This window comes from Phragmites australis, chromosome 9 (genome assembly GCF_958298935.1).
Source record: "Phragmites australis chromosome 9, lpPhrAust1.1, whole genome shotgun sequence".
Taxonomy (NCBI): domain Eukaryota; kingdom Viridiplantae; phylum Streptophyta; class Magnoliopsida; order Poales; family Poaceae; genus Phragmites; species Phragmites australis.
In genome coordinates, this window is record NC_084929.1 from 1325122 (window position 1) to 1347757 (window position 22636).

Genomic DNA, 22636 nt, shown 5'->3' on the forward strand with positions numbered 1-22636 from the left:
TCGAGTGAAATTGTTTTTCATGCTTGTACTTTCCTCCAAATTTAGGCAGATTTGCTTCATGTGATGAGCAGGGGAGAGCTTCTGCGAGGGGCGGGCTCAGGGTCTCCTTCAAACCGCGGTTCAGGTGCTTGCTGGTCATCAGCAACCACATTCTGGAGGAAGCTTGGTGCTTCTTCCAGGTGAAACTCGGCTGGAGGATGATCGGGCTCCGCTGGAAGAGGATGACAGGAACTGAAGTTGTCTTCTCTCTCTGCCTCTGGTTGATGAACATCATGCTTAGCTGAAGACTCTTGGACTTTTTTTTCCCTTTATGATGTGTTGAACTTTATCTAGTAGTGTGTACTCTATTTCTTCCATCCTATCCGCTGTAAGATGCGGTTGTAAACATACCTGATTCCATTGCTTTTGTAATGGAAATGGGGTATCCTCGTGTTAAAAAAAAAAACAGAACAACCTATCAGCCTCTGCTAAATTGATTTGTCATTCAGCTAGATGGATGCAGTACCTGCATTTGTATAAAAGAAATTCAAGATCTTGTACAGTGGTATCTCACGTTAAAACCATTTTGTTGAACTCTGTCGATATCAATTCTGCTTTTTTTTTAGATGATGCATGGGTTTGGGGCATTTGCAAATTTGTAATTGGTTTTTTATTTTTTACGAGAATGCTATTTGAATAATAGTTTTGATGATATTTTTATAATTTTCTAGTAAGAAGTTTTCAACAACGGTTCGAAGTAGTGACAAATTTGCAATTATTATTTTTTTATTGTTCTTTGGGTCTAAAGTCTGAAGCACTGGATTTTGGATCGGACGGTCAAGGGTAGCGGCAAAAGCCAGATCCTTCGTCTTCCTCAGGTTGCCGAGCAGAGCACCTGTTTCCTCTCCTCGTCCACCCGCCTCAGCAACCGCATGGCCGCCCCCGCCCCCACCTCCGCCGCGGCAGCAGATCCCGGGACGGCGTACAAGCTCCTCCTCTCCTGCCCCGCCGGCCTTCCTCGCTCCCGCGTGCGTACCCTCTCTCTGTCTCACTCCTTCTTCATCTCCCTCCCTCCGTCTGATTGCATGGAGTGGCGCCTGCCGCAGTTTCCCCATTGGACGACCGCAAAACCCAACTTTTGGTTGGCTCGTGTTGTGAATTTCCGCCTTTGGGTTCCCGGCTCGGCGAATGCTTATCATCTCAATTGTCGTTCCCCAATCTATGTACAATGGATCTGATTTTAGCTAGCTATGTAGAATTCTCAACAAGAAAAATGGTGAGCAGTAAAGTGCCAAAGTACTTGGAAGTGTCCTGCTATTGCCAGGAACTGCCGTGTAGATTTCTTTATCTTGTTACAGATTTTGTAGAGCTCTATTGCTGTGATTCCTATTATCAACGATTGCTAGTAGTACAGCACAATTCTGATGGGACTGATGTTGTGAACTGAAGGTTTCGGTTAAGTTTGATCAGTCATTCGACAGGATTCTCCATCCAGATGCAACCTTGGAGGAATCTATAAGTGAGGTAATGTGTCCATTGATGTGCCTTTTCGCAATCGCACGTTTATCCAATGCATGCATCCGTGGTCGTTATTCATATGTTTTGATCTTGCAGATATGGAACCAAAGTACAAAGTTTCGGGTATGTACCTGTTTTATCTTTGTACTATGCTGTTTTCCTTCTCTACTTGTACATGGAGATGCTGTCAATTAGTGATAAGCACCTCCTCTTAAACTCATAAAAAATAAATGTTTCTTCCATGTTATGTGATTTGGAGTATGCTCTATACAGAGATTGCATATAGTGAAAATATTTGTACATCAATTTCACGCTATCTGTTCAACATCGCTGTTCAAGGTTAACATTAAAAAGTAGGTGTGTGCTACCTAGTACCTAAAGGCAATTCCTAGTCAATTCCAGACACCATATTCATCCAAATGAACTGGCATCTTCATTTTTATTATCACTATGGAACTGCCAAACAATGAATTTATAAGTAGCAATGACTTTTGTCTTAGCTTCTTTTAGTATTTCTTATTTTTCTATTATAGATAACCATGTGCCATTATAAAAGTCCAGGTATGTATTATTTTGAATTAAGATTGCAAACTTTCACCACAGTCACAAATTTCAGTACGGAGGAAATGCCTTGCACCACAAAGATGGCCCAAATCAGGAGTACTGTGTCTCACTTCATTTGGGTCTCACGACTACAGGTTTGTTTGACCATCTTTATTCTATTTCACCAGCTTTTCGGAAACAAAATCCTGGCAGCCTAAATTTCTTCAACTTTTATCTCTTCGTCTACAACTTTCTGTGTAGTATTTGAACGGAATGCCTCTATTTAACAACTGTGTTTTCTTACACACTACAGGACATTTGTGGGAACAAATCTCAATCCATTGTTGGAGAAATTTTTGGTCCCATCTGAAGGTAATTTGTAATATTAGATAACTTATTCACACCTGGCTCTATGTGTCAGGGCCTTTTGCATCTCAAAACTTTTGAGTCTTCTAGTTTCATGACCTTTCACTTCCTAGTACCTATCTATTTCTTCCATGGTAAAATCTAAATTTCGATCATGCATGCGTTAGGTTTTCGACCTGCACACCTCCAGGACCGTGGGATTGCGATTCATTGGCTTTGAACCGAAGCGGATTACTGTGGTGATAGAGACATCTGTTTTTGTCACAGCGTGGAGAGGACGAGTCCCTTTCCTCTCCATTCCCGTCTCTCTCCCTCTCTCATCCACCAACCTGCTGCCCTACGCGTGTGGCGGTGGCTCAACGGAAGCCCAGATGGTGCATGCGCATATCGACAGGCTCGCTTAGAGCATCTCCAACTCACTCCTTAAATTTGCGTCCCTATTTCCTCCATGTAGGGAGCTCCCTATCATGATTCCCTCCCTATTTCTCAGCGCGCTCCAATCCACTCCCTAAATTTAGCTCTCTATTCTCCACTCACCTATATTTTATTAATATCTTGTAACTACCAACTCCACTCACCTATATTTTATTAATATCTTGTAACTACCAAATAGTTCTAACCGTTTTATATTCAACGACTATATTTCCAACTGCTAGATTTCCGACGGCTATATTTTACAGTTCTATATATGCATGGCCATTCACCTGGCTCCTAGACCAAGTCATTCGCCTTGTAGTTCCTTCTCTCTGTAATCTCTCCCTATTCCTCCTCTCTCTCCCAATCCTCCTCTCTCTAATCTCTGCAAAATGAGTAGAGCACGACGGCCGGGCGGCACTACGGCCTGCATGCGCTATGAGAGGATGGCCGGGCGGCGCTGCGGGATGCCCGAGCTCCCATGTAGCCCATGCCGGAGACCCCCGACGACGGCCCGTGCGGGAGGTGGGCGGTGGTGCGTGGCTTCAGGGGCAGCGGCGAAAGGGGTGGTAGCGCGAGTGGTGGGCGGCGGCGCGCGGCTTCAGGAGCGGCGACGTGCGGCTACAGCGATGGTGGCGCATCATTGAGCCAGCGCTCGGGCCTACGGGACGGGGAGAAGGAACCATAGGAAGCCGGGAAGGGGAAGGAGGAGCGAACCTGGGTCTTGGTGGGGCGGGAACGCAGCTATCGTCCAGGATAGCGAGCGGAGCAGTCTCCCTAGATGTGGTGTGCGGGGACGACGAAATAGCGAGCTCCTAAAGTTAGCGAGGCAAGTAGCGAGCCGATTGGAGACCTGTTTTTGCTACGTTTGCTAAAAAAAATAGGATAGTGAGTCGAGAAGGGGTGGGTTGGAGCTAAAAAAAATAGGATAGTGAGTCGAGAAGGGGTGGGTTGGAGCTGCTCTTAGGCGACGGCCGGTACGTGCAGTGCAACAGGCACTGGAGCAAGCAGATCGGCAGTAGCTCGTTCTTGTCCCCAACTCTCTCTCTCTCTCTCTCTATATATATATATATATATATATATACAATTTGTTGCGGATTGAACTCAGGAATGCCATATTCGAACCAGGATGAGGTTTGTGGAACACTTGTGCTTTTCATCGGTTTAGCAGAGCGATGGGATTGCTTTTTTTATTATTATTTCTGATGTGGTAGTGAGTTTCTAATGGATTTGGGTGGCTGTGGATGGCCCTGACCCCTGTCGCGTCGGCAACGCAACCAGATCTAGACGATAACGATGACGAGTTAGAAGTGCTGGAGGAGCTGTTTGCCTTCTATGTGGAGGCGGCATGAACTCCTTCGAATCTTGCAAATGGGTCCATGTTTGTGTGCTCCCTGGCAGATTCGTCCTCCTATGGTGAGCGCCCCCCCCCCCCCCCTGAATTTGTGCCTTAATCTATGCAGTTTGGCCTCTCCTCCCTTTTTCATGTCAGGATCGATGGAATGCTAGGAGACTTTGGTTTTTTCTGTTATGTTTTGTTACGAACGAATGATGGTGATACATGGTGTTTGGATTGGTTTATTAGAGTTGCAGGCAAGGGGCCAAAAATGGATTACCAGGGACAATGTCCCGTAGCATTAGGAAGCTCAGCCACCTACAGACAATGTATCGGTTTGGAAAAATGATTTCACTTATCAATTTTTGATCCATGTGTGTGATTGAAAGTAGCAAAATTATAGTGAATAGATAAGCAAAATTTCAAGTTTGATGGGATCTATTTTTCCAACATCTGTTCAGTTTAGTCTAGCAGCAACTGATGTATATGTATCATGCCAGTTGCAGCGTTTTGAATTGAGAAGCTAGAGACTTTATATTATGACTCTTGGTAAGTTAAGAGTTGTAGCTATTTTATTCTATCTGATAGGGTTTATTAAGTAAAACAAATCTGCCTTTGTATTTTGCTTAATTTTCTCTCTCCAAATTAAGCTACATACTATCGGTGACACAGGAACCAGGGGTCCCCGAGTCCCGAGATCAGAATCACAGAGTGCCACATGGCGCCCCTTCCGTGGGGGTTATCTCCCCGAGGTGCGAGAAGACCAAGTCCCGAGAGAGGATGCTCGGAGCCATGAATAGTGGTCTCCGAGTACCCGAGTTCCCCGATGACTCGAGAAGACCAAGTACCGGGAAGAGAGTGCTCAGGGCTACGAACGGTGGCCCCCGAGCACTCAAGTCCCCCGACGATAAGGAAAGCCAAGTACCGGGAAGAGGGTGCTCGGGGCTACGAACAGTGGCCCTCGAGCACCCGAGTCCCCCGAGGACCCAAGGGAAGTCAGTTTCGGGAGAGAGTGCTCGGGGCCATGAACAGTGGCCCCCGAGCACTCGGTTCCCCGAGGAACCGAACAGTTAGACCCGGGAGAGAGTGCTCGGGGCCGTGAACAATAGTCCCCGAGCACTCGGTTCCTCGAGGACCAAGAAAGGGCATATCCGGGAGAGAGTGCTCGGGGCGGCGAACAGTGGCCCCCGAGCACTCGGTTCCCTGAGGGCCTGAGAAGTCCTTCGCCGGTGGCCCCCACAGAGGCCCAGCGGTGAGGTGTCAGCTGGTGAGAGGTCCGATGCTGCATTTAAGAGGGCGCGTGGTCTGTCACTTCCAACTGCTCCCCCCACGCTTGCTGTCAGTCCTTGCCACGGCCTGACAGGGAGGCGTGGGGAGATTTAATGTGCGGGTCCCATCCCGCGTCATCCGGCACGCCTCGGGATAACGTCACAGAGCTCGAGGCGTCCCACCTGCCACCCTGCTGTGTCAGACCTGCTCTGACCGGGCGGGCACGTCGGGCTGCTCGGTGGCTGACCGGTGGGCCCTCCCCGCGGCGCCCATTGAAAAACGGCATGATGACGAACAAGACCGGACGGGGGCGCGTTTCAACCCTCCCCGTCACCTCGCGTAGCAGCCCATGATGGTTGTTTTCCATTTATGGCGCATCGGAGCTCGCGCCATCCTTTCTGGGCACGCCATCGCCCCGGCTGGTATTTAAGCTGGGCGGGCTCCCCGGGGAAAGACAAGGAAGTGAAGGACGAACGAAGTTCAGTACGAGCTAAGTTCAAGGCGAAGCTGAGACCGAGACCAGTTCGAGATCAGCCGAAGAACAAGGAGGACGAAGCTCTAGACTAGACAAATATTCTTGTAACCCAGCAGATACTCAGAGAAACATTCTCATAGCATTTATAGCATACACACAGGCGTAGGGTGTTACGCTCAGTGCGGTCCGAACCTGTCTAAAAATTTTCAGAGCATTTATTATTTCCTGCATTCGATCATTCCACCTCCACCTGCATCTCATTACTCTCATTTATTTCACCTGCGAAGCGGATTCAGAATCATCCCCCCGGCCGAATCTCAAAGGAGGTCCCTCCGGATCCCCGCTTGAGGAGTTCACCCTCCGACACATACACACACATTTTCTTTATTTTTGCTGATTTTTTATGTGTATACAACAAGGATTGCGGGGTTCCATATGTTGATGCATGCTGAACACTAGGTTGGTCACGATGCTAAGAGGTGTTGGTACAAATTTGATGAGTCTGTTGACCAGGATAGTCGAGTGGTGAACTCGGTTACGACTACGGCCTACAACCTCAACACCAACTGGTACACGGATACGGGGGTGACAGACCACATCACCAGCGACCTCAATAGGCTAACGATGTGTGATAAGTATCATGGTCGCGAACAGGTGCAGACCGCAAACGGGTCATGTATGTCCATTAGTCATGTTAGTAATGCTAATTTCAAAACCCTATATCGTGATTTGGATCTTAAAAATATTCAACATGTCCTTCAAGTTGCAAAACATCTCTTGTGTATTCACCGTCTTGCCCTAGACGACAATGCCCTTCTTGAGTTTCACCCTGATTACTTTCTTATTAAGGATCAGAACACAAAGAAAACCCTCCTTCGCGGCCCATGTGAAAGTGGTCTTTACCCTCTCAAGACTAGTTCTGCAGTCACACACCAGAGTGGTCTTTCAGCTGTCAAACCTACCAAGGAGAGGTGGCAAAGTCGTCTAGGTCATCCATCGTTCAACATCGTCCAACAAGTTCTTAGTTCAAATAATTTACCTTTTGCTAGCACATCAAGCAGTGAGTCCGTGTGTGATGCCTGTCAACAGGCTAAAAATCACAGGTTACCATACTCGGTATCTAATAAAGTTCCATCTTTTCCGTTGGAACTTATTTTTTCTAATCTATGGGGACCTACTCCTCGTTCTGTTGGTGGAAACAAGTATTATGTTAGCTTTATTGATGATTTTACCAAATATAATTGGATGTATTTACTTAAGAGTAAAGTTGATGTGCTACACATTTTTCTCCAATTCCAAATGCTTGCCGAACGTTTAGTTGGACAGAAAATCCTTTGTGTCCAAACTAATTGGGATGATGAATATCATAAACTACATCCCTTCTTTCAAAATATTGGCATTGCGCATAGAGTCTCTTGTCCTTACACACACCAACGAAATGGTTCAGCCGAATGAAAATATCGCCATATTGTTGAGGTTGGCTTAGCCCTTCTTGCGCATTCTTCCATGCCTCTCAAATTTTGGGATGAATCCTTCCTGTCTGCCACTTTTCTTATAAATCGATTACCCACAAGGACGATTAACCTTTTGATGCCCTTGGAAAAATTCCTAGGGGAAAAACCTGATTATGGCTTCCTAAAAACTTTCGGTTGCGCTTGTTGGCCCAACCTTTGGCCATACAATCAACAAAAGCTACAATTCCCTTCTAAACAATGTGTGTTTCTCGGATGTAGTCCCTTATACAAAGGATACAAATGTCTTGATATATCCACTGGCTATATCTATATTTCACGTGACGTTGTTTTTGACGAGAACATGCTTCCTTTTGCGGCTCTAGGTCCCTCAAGGTCACATATCACTACTATAGAATAGACGTTATATGCCAGCCTATCACTCTCAGTTCCTTACGAGCCGATAATGATAGAGTATTACTACCGGTTCGTATCAAGGACCGGCACTAAAAGTCCATTCGAAAAGAACAGGCAGTAATACTGTCACTGCTGGTCCTTTTTATAAACTAGTAGTGAAACTTGACTATCACTACTGGTTCTAGTCATGGATCGGCAGTGATAGTTCATCAAGTATCACTGTCGGTCCATGTTACGAACCGACAGTGATAATGGATGACAGCTTATCTTAAAAAAATCATAACTTTTTCATACAAAGTCGTATGGGTATAAACTTTATATGAAAATTATAGTCTTCGATGAGATGTACAACTTTGTAGTTGAAAACTTTTTCATTTGAAGTATTTAGGTGTTCAAATAATCATTTGAAGTTTTAGACAGAAGAGATTAAAAGGATTGCATATGCTATTATTTTCACTAGTACTTCTATGGTGGGATGGTAAGGACATATCGCACGAGCTGGGAGGTCCTGGGTTTGAGTGCCATGAACCCCACGTGCGCATATTTCATTTGAAAAATCTTGTGACTTGTGACGGTGTGGGCGCGGGGGGGGGTGCCTGGTCGAGCAAAAAAATCGCTTTTTTTGGTCAAAAAATGTCAATCGGGGACTGACTATCACTGCCGGCTGAAGCCTTCAGCTGGCAGTGATAACCCCCTTAACTGCCGGTCCCTGGGCCTGTAGTGATAGTCAAGGGCTTTCATTGCTCGTTGCCCACTGCTGGCTCCAAAACCGGCAGTGAATGTGGTTTTAGAGCCGGCAGTGAATGTATTTTCTGTAGTAGTGTATGCACACATGAGGAGTCTGAGGAGCCTGATTCACTAATAGCTGCATTGAGTAATCCAAATTGGAAGCATGCAATGGATGAAGAATACAGCGCACTCATTCACAATCAAATGTGGCGGCTTGTTCCACCTGATCGACGACAAAATGTCATTGACTATAAGTGGATCTATAAGGTAAAGAAGAAAGCTGATGGTAGCATTGATATATATATAAAGCTAGATTGGTTGCAAAGGATTTCAAACAGAGATATAGAATAGATTATGAGGATACTTTCAGTCCTGTGGTGAAACTTGCTACTATTCATTTATTTTGTCCTTAGTTGTATCAAAGGGGTGCAGTCTTTGACAGCCGAATGTGCAGAATGTGTTTCTACATGGCGTTCTAGAAGAAGAGGTGTTCATGAGACAACCTCCTAGGTATGAAAGTGCGAAGCTACCTCAGCATATGTGTTGTCTTGATAAAGCTTTATATGGTCTCAAACAAGCGCCTCGTGCGTGGTACTCAAGATTGAGTACCAAACTTGAGGATATTGGTTTTGTGTCTTCCCGTACTAATATATCATTGTTCATCTTCAATAGTGGAAAATTTGTGGTGTACATACTCATTTATGTAGATCACATCATAATTACAAGCTCATCAGATCAAGCCATTGTAGGTCTTCTTGGTGAACTACAATCAGATTTTGCACTCAAGGATCTCGATGAGTAAAGAAACATGATGATATTATAAGCGAATCATAGTCCGAGTACATCAATGATATCTCAAGAAATTTGGTATGACTCTATGCAAGCTAGTTACCAGTCCAATGTCCACTTCAGAAAAGCTATCAATTTCAGAAGGAAAATTGTTAGACCCTGCAGAAGCAACCGTACTGTTGGATCATTGCAATACTTGACTCTCACACGTGACCGAGTCCCATGCCCAGCTGTTCCGAGCCCACATCCTATAGACACGTATGTAACAGTTGCACTGTTTGGTTGTTAGGATGGGTTTTGATTTGCCTGTATCGTATACTCGGGCTGAATGAAAGCCAGCTGATGCAGGAACCCGTCTATATAAATAGATGCAAGAGCATGTATCATCCAAATCGGAATAAAACTATATATTTACACTCGTTAAACTATACGACAACAGTAAATAGAAATAACTAAATATATCTTTTTTTGAATTCGCAACTAACTAGCCCTGATGAACTAATACGAAGTACACACGCACATGCATGACTTAATAATGCACAGGCACACAACCACCTTGCATGTGACTTCACACACACACACATGGGACCCGCAAACATGAACGCCTGCAAATAAACACATGCATGTATGACAACTCTTCTTGTGCCATGACCACGCGTATAGCTGTCCTACCAATGACGCAACCAGTTGCAAGTCTGAAACCTCCACTTTATATGCACTGTTCTCAGCCTAAAAATCCCGCATGAAATGCATACATGTCTGTAAGACCTGGTCCTTCCCCAGATCTAGTTCCAATCTACTGTCATCAACTATGTTTATCCTCAAGAAACATCTCCACATGAAAAAACATAAAAATATATACAAGTATAAATTTTTTCTAACTTAATTCAAGATCAATTCATACAATATCACTCATATAAGTATATTACATCAACATCAAATCAACATATATTACTATGCTACTACGAGTATATCTAAGTAACATATTAGCAATACATGGACACATTATGTCATCATGCTAAATCACTTTGTTTTATCAAATTTATCACTAAATCAATTTTTAATGTTGTCAAGCTGATGGAGCATCTTGGAAATGTCTGAATCAAACCTAAACTACTGCTCCTTCTTCTATATATGCGGGCATGCATCTTCGTCGCTCTATCTTGCGGGAAGATTCAGATCACAAGCCCGAAGATTTAGCTATCCTGCTCCTCCTATTAATCCTGGCCATGTCAAAGACACTAGAGCAGTATTCTTTCTGTTATCCGTACAACGCGCCAGTCAGCAAGAGCAGTGCCACCACCAGCGCGCCCTCCTCCTCCTCCTCCGCATTCCCTTATCCTCCTAAATCTTCCTTTTCCTCGATACCATGTCCACCTAAATCTTTCGTTTCCTCGATCGAGAATCCGCATTCGTATTCGTTGCGTTATTCGTACAACATGTCAGCAGGAGCAGTGCCATCACTAGCGCGCCCTCCTCCTCCGCGTTACCTTATCCTCCTAAATCTTCCTTTTTCTCGATACCTAAATCTTCCTTTTCCTCGATCATGAATCCGCATTCGAATTCGTTTTCATTTTGTTATCCATACAACGCGTCAGTCAGCAGGAGCAGTGCCACCACCCGTGCGCCCTCCTCCTCGGTGTTCCCTTACCCTCCTAAATCTTCCTTTTCGTCGATACCATGCCCACCTAAATCTTCCTTTTCCTCGATACCATGTCCGCAATCGTATTCCCTTCCGTTCCGTTATCCATACAACAAGCCAGTCAACAGGAGTGACGATGAAAATCCGAGTGACTGCTAATCCTCTGTTGTCGTTCTCTTTCTTTTATGGCCCGTTCGGGAATATATGTGCTCTACCTCTAAGAAACATGACCGAGTTTGACTAAGGAAAAAGTTCTTTGAAAAAGACTAAGGGTAAAAAAATCAATTCAAGCGAAAGAGGAAGCGATGCTTACTTTGTGTGGAGCCCTGAGGAATAGATATTATTTTCTGTGACTTCACCGATGAGCGTCACGTCAGGTGACGCATGCCTGCCTGCGTACCTTTTTGTGTCGTCAAGCGGGTGGAGCATCTCCTTGGAAATTTCTGCCATGTAAGATTCAGATCACAAGCCGGCCCCGTGATGCGGTCCGAGAAAAGATGGTATCTTTGGCCGGAGACGCCCGCAGGTGCTACGCCGACGACCGCAAGCTCGCTCGTATGGACGACAGTTGCTTCGCCGACATTATGCTTTCGGACGGCTGCTTCCTGCTACAGTTCATGGCCTCCATGTGCCCCGACGACCCAAACGCGTCGCCGGAGGCGGACACGCTCATGCCCTGGATTCCGGGTGCTCGGGGCAGTAACCCCGCCCGCCCTGCCCCAGAGCCGGCCCTGGTCGCACGTTTATAACCTTGCATTGTTCTCTAATCCAAACGCCTCGTATGACATCTTTGATTACTAAAATTTCAATTCCTCACTTAATCTAGTTCCATTTCGCTTTCATTCACTGCACATGAAAAAACACAAAAGCACAATTTTTTCTCAACTTGATACAAGATCGGTCCATACAACACTACTAATATAAGTATATTGTATCAATATTAAAATCGCAAATATTACTATGCTACCACAAACATATTCAAGCAACATATTAGCAACACATATGCATCACTTATGCCATAATGCTAAATAACCTTGTTTTACCAATTTTATTACTAAATCAATTTTTCATCACACTTGATCTCACAATGCTAAGTCAGTTGGAACCTTTTGTGTTGTCAAGCTGATGGAGCATCCGGATCGAACAGAAACGCTAGAATCGAATTCTGCTTTACCCTCCTGCATTAAATGTCCGATAGATCCTCGCAGCACAGAACATGCATGGAAACTGTTAGGGATGGAAACGGATCGAATTCGGATAGTACGATTTATCACATTTTAATTTGAATGTGAATACGGATCTGGATATCCTCGAATACGAATACGAATCGGATAGTTCAAATACGAGTCCGCATTCGGATATCAACTCGATCTTCGAAATTCAGGTCGGAAATTTAAATTTTTGAAAATTTTTGATTGAAATTTGATAAAATTAGACTGAAATTTGTTCTAATTTGATTGGGCCGGAATTTTAGAAATTTTGTTCAAAATTCATGTTGGATATTTAAATTTTTGATCAAATTTAACTGAAATTTGATGAAATTTGACTGAAATTTGTTTCAATTTGATTGGGTTGGAATTTAGTTCTCTGGTTGGCAGATACGGATACGAATCGGATATATCTCGAATTCGGATAACCATATTTGAATCCGAATCTCGAAAACGAATTCGGATATATCCATTTTAGTATCTATTTCAGAAACGAATACGGATACAGATATCCATATTCGTATTTTAACGGATATGGAATCAGATAATTCGAATTTCCTGCCATCCATTTCCAACCCTAGGAACTGCCTTCCTTGAGGTCAGGTTTTGCTCTTGCACATCTTCTCCTATATATGCGTATGCGGGCATGCACATCTTCGTGGCCCGAAGATTTAGCGTACCCTAGTTTGCCCGACCATGGCTCGCTATTGTTCTAAAGCTTCTTTCAGATTTCCGCGGAACGAGCCAGTCAGCAGCAGCAGTGCCACCACCATCCAGAGGCTCCCTGAAAGCCTTCATCAAATCTTTCCGTTGAACCTCACCAACCCGACCGCCGTGTCCGTAGGCCCCTACCACCATGACTCGCCCAACCTCCAGAAGATGGAGGCGGCCAAGCGCGTCGCCCTGGAGGAGTTTTGCCGGGTGGCGAGCCGGCCCCTTGAGGCGGTCCGAGGAAAGATCGACTCTTTGGCGGGAGATGCTCGCAGGTGCTACGTCGACGACTACGAGCTCCGGGGCATAGACGACGGTTGCTTCGCCGACATGATGCTTTCTGACGGCTGCTTCCTGCTGCAGTTCATGGCCTCCATGTGCCCCGACGACCCCGACGCGCCGCGGGAGGCGGACCCGCTCGTGTCCAGGGCCGAGGTGCACACCCGCGTCGACGCCATCGCGCGGGACGTCCTGCTGCTCGAGAACCAGGTCCCCTGGCTCGTGCTCTAGGCCCTCATGGAGTTCAGGCCTCAAGTGCCAGTGGACAAGTTCCTCGCTCTGATGGCGACCGCCTTCGACGTCGGCAACAACCCAATTCAGCAGGCTCTGGCCGGAGAGCCAGAGCATGACCAGCCACCGCCGCATCTCCTCGGACTCTTCCACCGTCGTCAGGTGGGCGCGGCGCGAACCCAGAGCCTCCGCGTCCCGACCCTCTCTTCCGTGTCCAGCACCGCGGTGGAGCTCGCCGAGATGGGCGTCAAGCTGACCGTCACCAAGACCAAAAAATTCGGGGACATGACCATGTCCAAGCGCCGTCACCGCTTCGGCCTCTTCGGCGAGCTCTCCCTGGCGCCGGTGGTCCTGAACGATCTGACCGCATACTGGCTCCTCAACATGGCGGCGCACGAGGCGTGCCTGGGCGCGACGCGCGCCGACAACTTCGCCATCAGCTCCTACGTCTCCGTCGTGGCACTCCTCGTGAACAGGCCCGAGGACGTGCAGGAGCTGCGCGGCAGGGGCATCATTGTTAGCGAGTTCAGCGACATTCAGACGCTGCGATTCTTCAAGGAGCTCGCCAGGGAGCTGCGCATCGGCCACCGCTACTACGACGTCTTCGAGCGCCTCGAGGAGTACAGGCGGGAGAGGTGGGTGTGGATCGCCGTGCACAGGTTCCTGTACAAGAACATCAAGACCATCATCACCGTGCTCTCCGTCGTCGGTGTGCTCGTGGGGCTCTTCAAGACCATCCTCTCTCTCAAGCAGCCCCAGCGGTAACCGAGCAAGCCATGGCCATTCGTTGCACTGTTTGTTGATCGTGCAAGCCCTGCCAATCTGCTATCCTGTCAAGTTAATCGTCCGCTCTTATACCGCGTTTAAGTCTCATAAACAGATCGACGGTAATTCCGATCTGGTTCTTGTGCGGTTAAAACAAGAACAGAATAATTCGAAATTTTTATTGTTCCGGTCAGCCCTAGTACACTGCACATTGATAACTGGAGAGCATTCGCAGGCCGTGCAGAGCCTGTATCCGCACGGTAGCACTAGATACGAACTACGCTGGAGTTGGCCTTAGACATTAGGTACATGGACATTTGATACATGGGAACATTAGAGAGATGGGGAAGAAGGTGCCAGAGGGCTTAGCTCAGTGCTTGAGCCCGTCGGATTTGGGCTTGGGCTCAGGGATTTGGCCAGCGGCACTGGGTTTTAACCGGCAGCTCTCTGCTCTTCTCTGTTCTGGTGCTGTGCTCTACTGTGTGGAGATGATGGGAGGGAGACAGGGGGTGTGGTGGATGGAGGACGGAGGGGGCGCGGTTGCGAAGGGAGGGAGGGGGCGCGGTGGCAGAGGGAGGAGCTGGGGGAGGGGGCGGAGTGAACAAAGAGGAGATGGTGAGGGGTGGAGTGAAGGAAACGGTTAAAGAAAACCAATTTAATATATGAGAGAGAAGATAGGGGATGCAATATAGAGTATCTGTTGTAGATGGATGGAATGAGGGATGCTGTAATAGTGATAAAGGATATTGTAATAGTATTTTAGATGATAGAATTTTAGAGTAGCTGTTGGAGTTGGCCTAAAGCAGTCATAAAAAAGGTGGGTAGATCTAGGAGATACTTCATCCATTTAAGAATAGAAGACATATTTTGTTTTGGCTCGGTCTTCAAAGTTAGACATTGATCATTGTTTTCTCACAATATATATAGTTTAACAAAGCTAAAATGGAGGGAAAACATTTTGAAATATGAATCTAGTTGCATAATTTTTATACACTAAACATACTTATAATTTGACTAATTGTTGATCAAAATATATAAAGTTTTATTTTTTCAAAATAAAATACATCTTGTATTCTTAAACGGGGGGAGTAGGGTTTTTTTGGCAAGGTGGTGGTCTTAAAAAGAAGTATCATTTAGTTAAATGGTCTAAAATATATAGACCTAAAAAGAAGGGTTGTCTTGTGATTAAAGATTTGAGACGTACGAATCTTGCTGTTTTATGCAAATGGTGGTAGCGTCTTGAACATGAAGACGGGATGTGGCAAATGGTTATTAAGAAAGAAAAAAATATCTCTATAACTCCTCAATTGCTTCTATGCATCATAGAGTTGATGATTCCCCATGCTGAACTTGTCTTCTTAAGATCAAACCTTTATACCTTAATGGCAGAAGAGTTAAACTGGGTATGGTAAACTAGCCAGGTTTTGGGAGGACTTATGGATTACTCCTCAACCTTTGGACTAACTTATTCCCTGTTTTGTATGGCATTTGTATTGATAAGAGGATCCTAGTCCATTCTGGTTTTGATAATAATTGGAATCTTTCATTTTTAAGATGGCTTTACTTGGGACGGCAGAGGCAGTGATATTTGATTCTTAGCTGGGTTTTGAACATCCAGTTATCTAAGACTGATGATGTGGTATCTTGGACCTATGAAAAAAAGGGCATCTATACTGTTAAGTCACTTTACAATTGGTTTGTGAGAGATTATCCTAACTAACCTTTTACTCATATTTGGAAAGTCAAAATCCCTCATAAGATCAAGATGTTCATGTGGTTTTTAAATAGAACTTATGCCTTACAAAGAATAATCTTCTCAAGCGCAATTGGGTTGGTGGAACTTGTGTCTTTTGTACCTAGCCTGGAAATTGCATTCATCTTTTCTTCTTATGCCCTGTTGCGAAATCAGTTTTGGGGGTTTATGGCCCTTTGTATTGGTGTTGATACAATCTAAAACTCTATACATCAGTACCAGTCTAAAACCTATCTACCTAATGGTTGATCTTTCTGTTATCTTTGGATTCTCCAGCTACTGACTTCGACTGGTTCTCTCGAAGCACACCGTCCACCAGGTCACATTCAACGGTCTTGGACTCAGCCTCTCCAACGCTTTTGTCGCCACCGATGACCTATCCACATCCAACTACCTTGGACTTAGCTCAGCATCGCACTCGCATCTCTCTCAATAGCATTTTGTTAGCTCTCGAGTAGGCTAGCGCCTCAGTCACTCTTGTATCGAGTCTATAAATAGAACCATGTAATGTACATAGAAATCAATTAAGGCAATACATTCCATTTTACATGGTATCCGTTTCCCCTTCCTATGACCTTGTTTCTCTTGCGCTATGAGCTCTAACGACACCTCCTCATCCATGGAAACTCCTCCTGCTCCCTCAGCGCCATCGGCTCCCACAATTCCCATCGCTCAGGCTAGTACCTCTACTACTGTTCCAATCTCTCAAGCCATTCACAGCATCCACATCAAGTCCTCGATCCCCTTCCACCTTGACATCGCAGCCAACAATTTCACCAAATGGCAAACCTTGTTTCTCATCATCCTTGGGCGTTTCTACCTTCTCAATCACGTCAAGGACAACGAGCCACACCATGATTACCTGGAGTGGATCAAGGAGAATCTCACAGTTCTAATGTGGATCTACGCCACCATCTCCGATGAATTGCTTGACATGGTCATGAAGCCGAGCGCCACAACCCTTCGGTGTCTGGCAGCATCTCACCGAGATCTTCTCCGGCAACAAGCCTAGTTGGGCGGTGCACCTTGAGCCTGAGTTCCATGGCCTCTGTGAAGGTGATCTCTCGGTCTCGACCTACTGTCATAAGTTGCAATCTCTTGCAAACGCGCTTGCCAATTGCGACCAACCTTTCTCCGAGTGGGCTCTCGTTCACCAGCTCATCCGTGGCCCCAACCTGTGGTTCACTGTCCTGAAGACCCTCCTTTCGGTGCTGCCAACCTTCATACAGGCTCAGGATCACCTACTGCTTGACGAGAAGTCTCAAGCCAGCTCCGTTGCTCAAGAATCTGAGTCAGCACTCGTTGCCAAAAACGGTGCTCCTATTTCCAGGGACTCTTTTGGATCTCTGCACACTCCTACTCAGCACACCAGATCTGGCTTCAATTGTGGCCGCGGTCATGGCAATCGTGGCAGTGGTCGCTCGAAGGGCGGCCGCAACGGCAGCAACTCCTCTTTTGACAGTCATCCACAATCTTCGTTCTACCCTTCATCGACTTACCTGATGTGGGGTGTTCCTCCAGGAGAATATTGGAGTTCCCCTTGGACCGGTGCTACTGGTCCTGGAGTCCTTGGCCCGCACTCGCCATCCACTGCGACGGGCACGCATTCTCCAGTTACTGACTCAGACCGGTTCTCTCAGAGCACACCGTCCACCAGGTCACGTTCAACAGTATTGGACTCAGCCTCTCCAACGCTTTCATCACCACCGATGACCAGGCCATGTCCAACTACCTTGGACTTAGCTCAACGCCGCACTCGCATCTGTCAACAACATTCTGTTAGCTCTGTAGGCTAGTGCCTCAGGCGCTCTTGTACGAAGTCTATAAATAGAACCGTGTAATGTACATTGAAATTAATCAAGGCAATACATTCCACTTTTCACTTTCTATATGATTGGCTCGACTGGTATTTGTTGGACAATTTGGAAAGCTAGTAATAAAGCATATTTTGAACATAAGTTGATTCATGACCCGAGTGAAATTGTTTTTCATGCTTGTACTTTCCTCCAAATTTAGGCAGATTTGCTTCATGTGATGAGCAGGGGAGAGCTTCTGCGAGGGGCGGGCTCAGGGTCTCCTTCAAATCGCGCTTCAGGTGCTCGCTGGTCATCAGCAACCACATTCTGGAGGACGCTTGGTGCTTCTTCCAGGTGAAACTCAGCTGGAGGATGATCGGGCTCCGCTGGAAGAGGATGACAGGAACTGAAGTTGTATTCTCTCTCTCCCTTTGGTTGATGAACATCGTGCTTAGCTGAAGACTCTTGGACCTTTTTTTCCTTTCTGATGTGCTGAACTTTATCTAGTGCGTACTCTATTTCTTCCATCCTATCCGCTGTAAGATGCAGTTGTAAACATACCTGATTCCATTGCTTTTGTAATGGAAATGGGGTATCCTCGTGTTAAAAAAAACAAGAACAGAACGGCCTGTCAGCCTCTGCTAAATTGATTTGTCATTCAGCTAGATGGATGAAGAACATGCGTACCTGCATTTGTATAAAAGAAATTCAAGATCTTGTACAAAGTGGTATCTCACGTTAAAAACATTTTGTTGAACTCTGTCGATTTCAATTCTGTATTTATTTATTTTTAGATGATGCATGGGTTCTGGACATTTGCAAATTTGCTACTGGTTTTTTATTTTTTTTTGCAAAAATATCGCTCCAATAACAGTTCAAAGCAGTGGCAAATTTGTAATTATTCTATTTTTATTGTTCTTTGGGTCTAAAGTCTGAAGCACTGGATTTTGGATCGGACGGTCAAGGATCCTTCGTCTTTCTCAGGCTGCCGAGCAGAGCACCTCTTTCGCCTCCTTTCTGAGGGACCTCTCCCTCTCCTCGTCCCCCCGCCTCAACAGCCGCATGGCCTCCCCCGCCCCCACCTCCGCCGCGGCAGCAGATCCCGGGATGGCGTACAAGCTCCTCCTCTCCTGCCCCGCCGGCCTTCCTCGCTCCAGCGTGCGTACCCTCTCTCTGTCTCACTACTCCTTCCTCTCCCTCCCTCCGTCTGATTGCATGGAGTGGCGCCTGCCGCAGTTTCCCCATTGGACGACCGCAAAACCCAACTTTTGGTTGGCTCGTGTTGTGAATTTCCGCCTTTGGGTTCCCGGCTCGGCGAATGCTTATCATCTCAATTGTCGTTCCCCAATCTATGTACAGTGGATTTGATTTTAGCTAGCTATGTAGAATTCTCAACAAGAAAAATGGCGAGCAGTAAAGCGCCAAAGTGCTTGGAAGTGTCTTGCTATTGCCCGGAACTGCCGTGTAGATTTCTTTATCTTGTTACAGATTTTGTAGAGCTCTATTGCTGTGATTCCTATTATCAACGATTGCTAGTAGTACAGCACAATTCTGATAGGACTGATGTTGTGAACTGAAGGTTTCGGTTAAGTTTGATCAGTCATTCGACAGGATTCCCCATCCAGATGCAACCTTGGAGGAATCTATAAGTGAGGTAATGTGTCCATTGATGTGCCTTTTCGCAATCGCACGTTTATCCAATGCATGCATCCGTAGTCGTTATTCATATGTTTTGATCTTGCAGATATGGAACCAAAGGCATCAGCGGAACCCATCGTTGTACAACGGTACAAAGTTTCGGGTATGTACCTGTTCTATCTTTGTACTATGCTGTTTTCTTGCTCTACTTGTACATGGAGATGCTGTCAACTAGTGATAAGCGCATCCTTTAAACTCATAAAAAATAAATGTTTCTACCATGTTATGTGATTTGGAGTATGCTCTATACAGAGATTGCATATAGTGAAAATATTTGTACATCAATTTCACGCTATCTGTTCAACATCGCTGTTCAAGGCTAACATTAAAAAGTAGGTGTGTGCTACCTAGTACCTAAAGGCAATTCCTAGTCAATTCCAGACACCATATTCATCCAAATGAACTAGTATCTTCATTTTTATTATCACTATGGAACTGCCAAACAATGAATTTTAAGTAGCAATGACTTTTGTCTTAGCTTCTTTTAGTATTTCTTATTTTTCTTTTATAGATAACCATGTGCCATTATAAAAGTTCAGGTATGTATTATTTTGAATTAAGATTGCAAACCTTGACCACAGTCACAAATTTCAGTACGGAGGAAATGCCTTGCACCACAAAGATGGCCCAAATCAGGAGTACTGTGTCTCACTTCATTTGGGTCTCACAGACTACAGGTTTGTTTGACCATCTTTATTCTATTTCACCAGCTTTTCGGAAACAAAATCCTGGCAGCCTAAATTTCTTCAACTTTTATCTCTTCGTCTACAACTTTCTGTGTAGTATTTGAACGGAATGCCTCTATTTAACAACTGTGTTTTCTTACACACTACAGGACATTTGTGGGAACAAATCTCAATCCATTGTGGGAGAAATTTTTGGTCCCATCTGAAGGTAATTTGTAATATTAGATAACTTATTCACACCTGGCTCTATGTGTCAGGGCCTTTTGCATCTCAAAACTTTTGAGTCTTCTAGTTTCATGACCTGTCACTTCCTAGTACCTATCTATTTCTTCCATTGCTTCAGCTTTCGGAAATGTAAATCCTTGATAAGTATATTTCGTTCCCTCTGTTTTGCCTTCCATTTTTTAAGAAGCTCTCTCTTTCTAACGCATACAAGTCCATTATGAAGATGAACTTACTGGTCATCAGATAGTTTGTCTTAGTACTTTGTGTGCTCAGACAGCTGGTGTGAATCTTTGTACAGAATTATAAGAATGATCAATCTTGACCAATACATTTCCTCTTTCAATCTGATCGGGTTAGATGATTCTGTGTATTGCCAACACATGTCAAATCCACTGGGCAATGGTGCAATTGTTGAAACATCTGATGAAAAGATTATTGTACTGCAAAGGAGCTACAACGTGGGGGAGTTTCCTGGATACTATGTTTTCCCAGGAGGACATTCGGAGGTAAATTCTTAAGATCGTTTCACTGTATTGGGCACAAATGATGAAAGTTAAGATTTGCTTATAGAACTAATCTACAAATATAGGTCTAGGTGTAGTTCCTGTTACACTTTGAAATGACGAAGACAATGGCATTGCTACTGCCTGATTTAGTGGTTCTTCTGCCAGTTAGCATGCTGACTTTGGAGTGATTTTTAGAGGAGGAAGCTATACCTGATAATGAAGAACTTTGAAAAATTTAAATTGAGACAATAATTGAAATTTATGACTAGAAATAATAAATCAGGCATTACTACTGCCTTATTTATGGCTTGAAAGTGTTTTTTCCCTGTCAGTTATCATACTGACTCTGAAGTGACTTTTAGTGGAGGAATCTAATTTAGAACTTGGAAAAAACTTAAGCTGATACAATAATTGAAATGTGGTTCTGGAAAGTATTCTGTTTATACAGCCTGAAAGGATTATGGATTGATGAGTATTTGATCAGTAAGGTACATATGTCATAATTATGAGCTTTATTTGTTTATATTAGCCTCAAGAAATTGGAATCATGGGTCATCAAACTGATGAAGAAGACCTTGCTCGTCTCAGTGAAAGAGTTTCACAAGAGATGTTTGAAGGGATCATCCGTGAAGTGGTTGAGGAAACTGGAGTTCCTGCTAGTTCCCTGGTAAATGGAGGCCTTTAAATATAATCCATGACGCTTTTGTGGTGTATACTGGTGTATATACATGAACAGGACCCCATGGAAAAGGATGTTTTAACTTGTTTCTAATTGCTATGCAAGGAAGATTTCTTCAGTCCAGAATTTTCTTGCTAAGTTCGTTAACTGCCAACGTTTAATTTTGCAGACAGATCCTGTCTTCATTGGAGTTTCTCGCCGAGAAATGAATGTTAGGCCAACTGCATTCTTTTTTACAAAATGTAACATTGATTCCAGTGGTGTAAGTGAACTTTATTCTAGAGCTCAAGATGGCTATGAATCCACTAAACTATATGCGGTCTCAGTGGTGAGTTTAGTTGCGCTAGCAACTCTTTTGATTCTTAGCTTTCTTTTGGTTGCTTCTGATCATTGAAGTTGTTTTTGAATTACAGGATGAGTTACGAGGAATGAGCCAGCGGATGCCTGGTTGCCACAATGGTGGCTTTGCTCTATATGAATTGATGAGGAATGCTGCCGAAAGTTTTGAACATATTGATGTAAGTGTATCTCATTATCAATTTTACTCGATGGAGATTGCTTTAATACATGTGGTGTTGCAAAGCTGCAAATGATTATGGGACCTTGTCCTCTTTCAAGTTTCAGTCTTCTCTTATACCAAAGTCATTTCCTTATGCGAGTTAAAGTTATCCGATATTTCCTTTGCAGGCCTAGATTATTATGGTGGTGCTATATCACAAAATAAGTGTGGAGATATTCACAGCTCACAGAAACACGATGCGCAACACGATCGTATTGAAATTCAACTTCTTTGGAGTACATGTGCTATTTCTTTCTTCGTTGGGCTCGCTAGACCCTTAGCGGGAGTGCTGAAAGAAATAAGAGTAGCAAGCTTAATTTTTCCTGTCATACTGTAACGAAAAACTAAAGACTGATGTGGTGGTGCCTGATCTGTTGTTGCTTTGCTAACTGAGGTGCTCAAGGTTGCTTTCCTCTGTTCAACTTCATGGAGAGCTGATTTGTAGACTGTAATGGTCTTTCAGGTTTCAGTTTCCGGCTAACGCCGATGGCTGTGTTCGCTCAGTATATCACGTGTCAAACGGTCCTGAACAATTGTGACCATATTCATAGGCGTGCAATTATGCTTGCTCTTCATGTTCTACTTTAGATTCTGAAACATACGGCCCATGGG

The 22636-nt window shown here is 44.8% G+C and overlaps 1 protein-coding gene and 1 pseudogene across 2 annotated transcripts; both read left to right on the forward strand.

Annotated features, from left to right (window-relative positions):
* The first annotated feature begins 836 nt into the window (after window positions 1-836).
* On the forward strand, window positions 837-22611 carry LOC133928310 (nudix hydrolase 9). 2 transcript variants are annotated; one of them, XM_062374577.1, is made up of 10 exons: window positions 837-1007; window positions 19251-19325; window positions 19416-19472; window positions 19964-20046; window positions 20205-20263; window positions 20638-20786; window positions 21316-21453; window positions 21635-21793; window positions 21879-21983; window positions 22153-22611. In XM_062374577.1, the coding sequence occupies exons 1-10, from the start codon at window positions 912-914 to the stop codon at window positions 22156-22158; spliced, it is 927 nt and encodes a 308-aa protein (XP_062230561.1). In that variant the 5' UTR covers window positions 837-911; the 3' UTR covers window positions 22159-22611. The 2 variants fall into 2 exon arrangements, with proteins under 2 accessions (XP_062230561.1, XP_062230560.1); XM_062374576.1 differs by lacking the exon at window positions 837-1007 and adding an exon at window positions 18616-18829.
* On the forward strand, window positions 12854-14312 carry LOC133929661 (UPF0481 protein At3g47200-like; annotated as a pseudogene).
* Window positions 22612-22636: the final 25 nt, after the last annotated feature.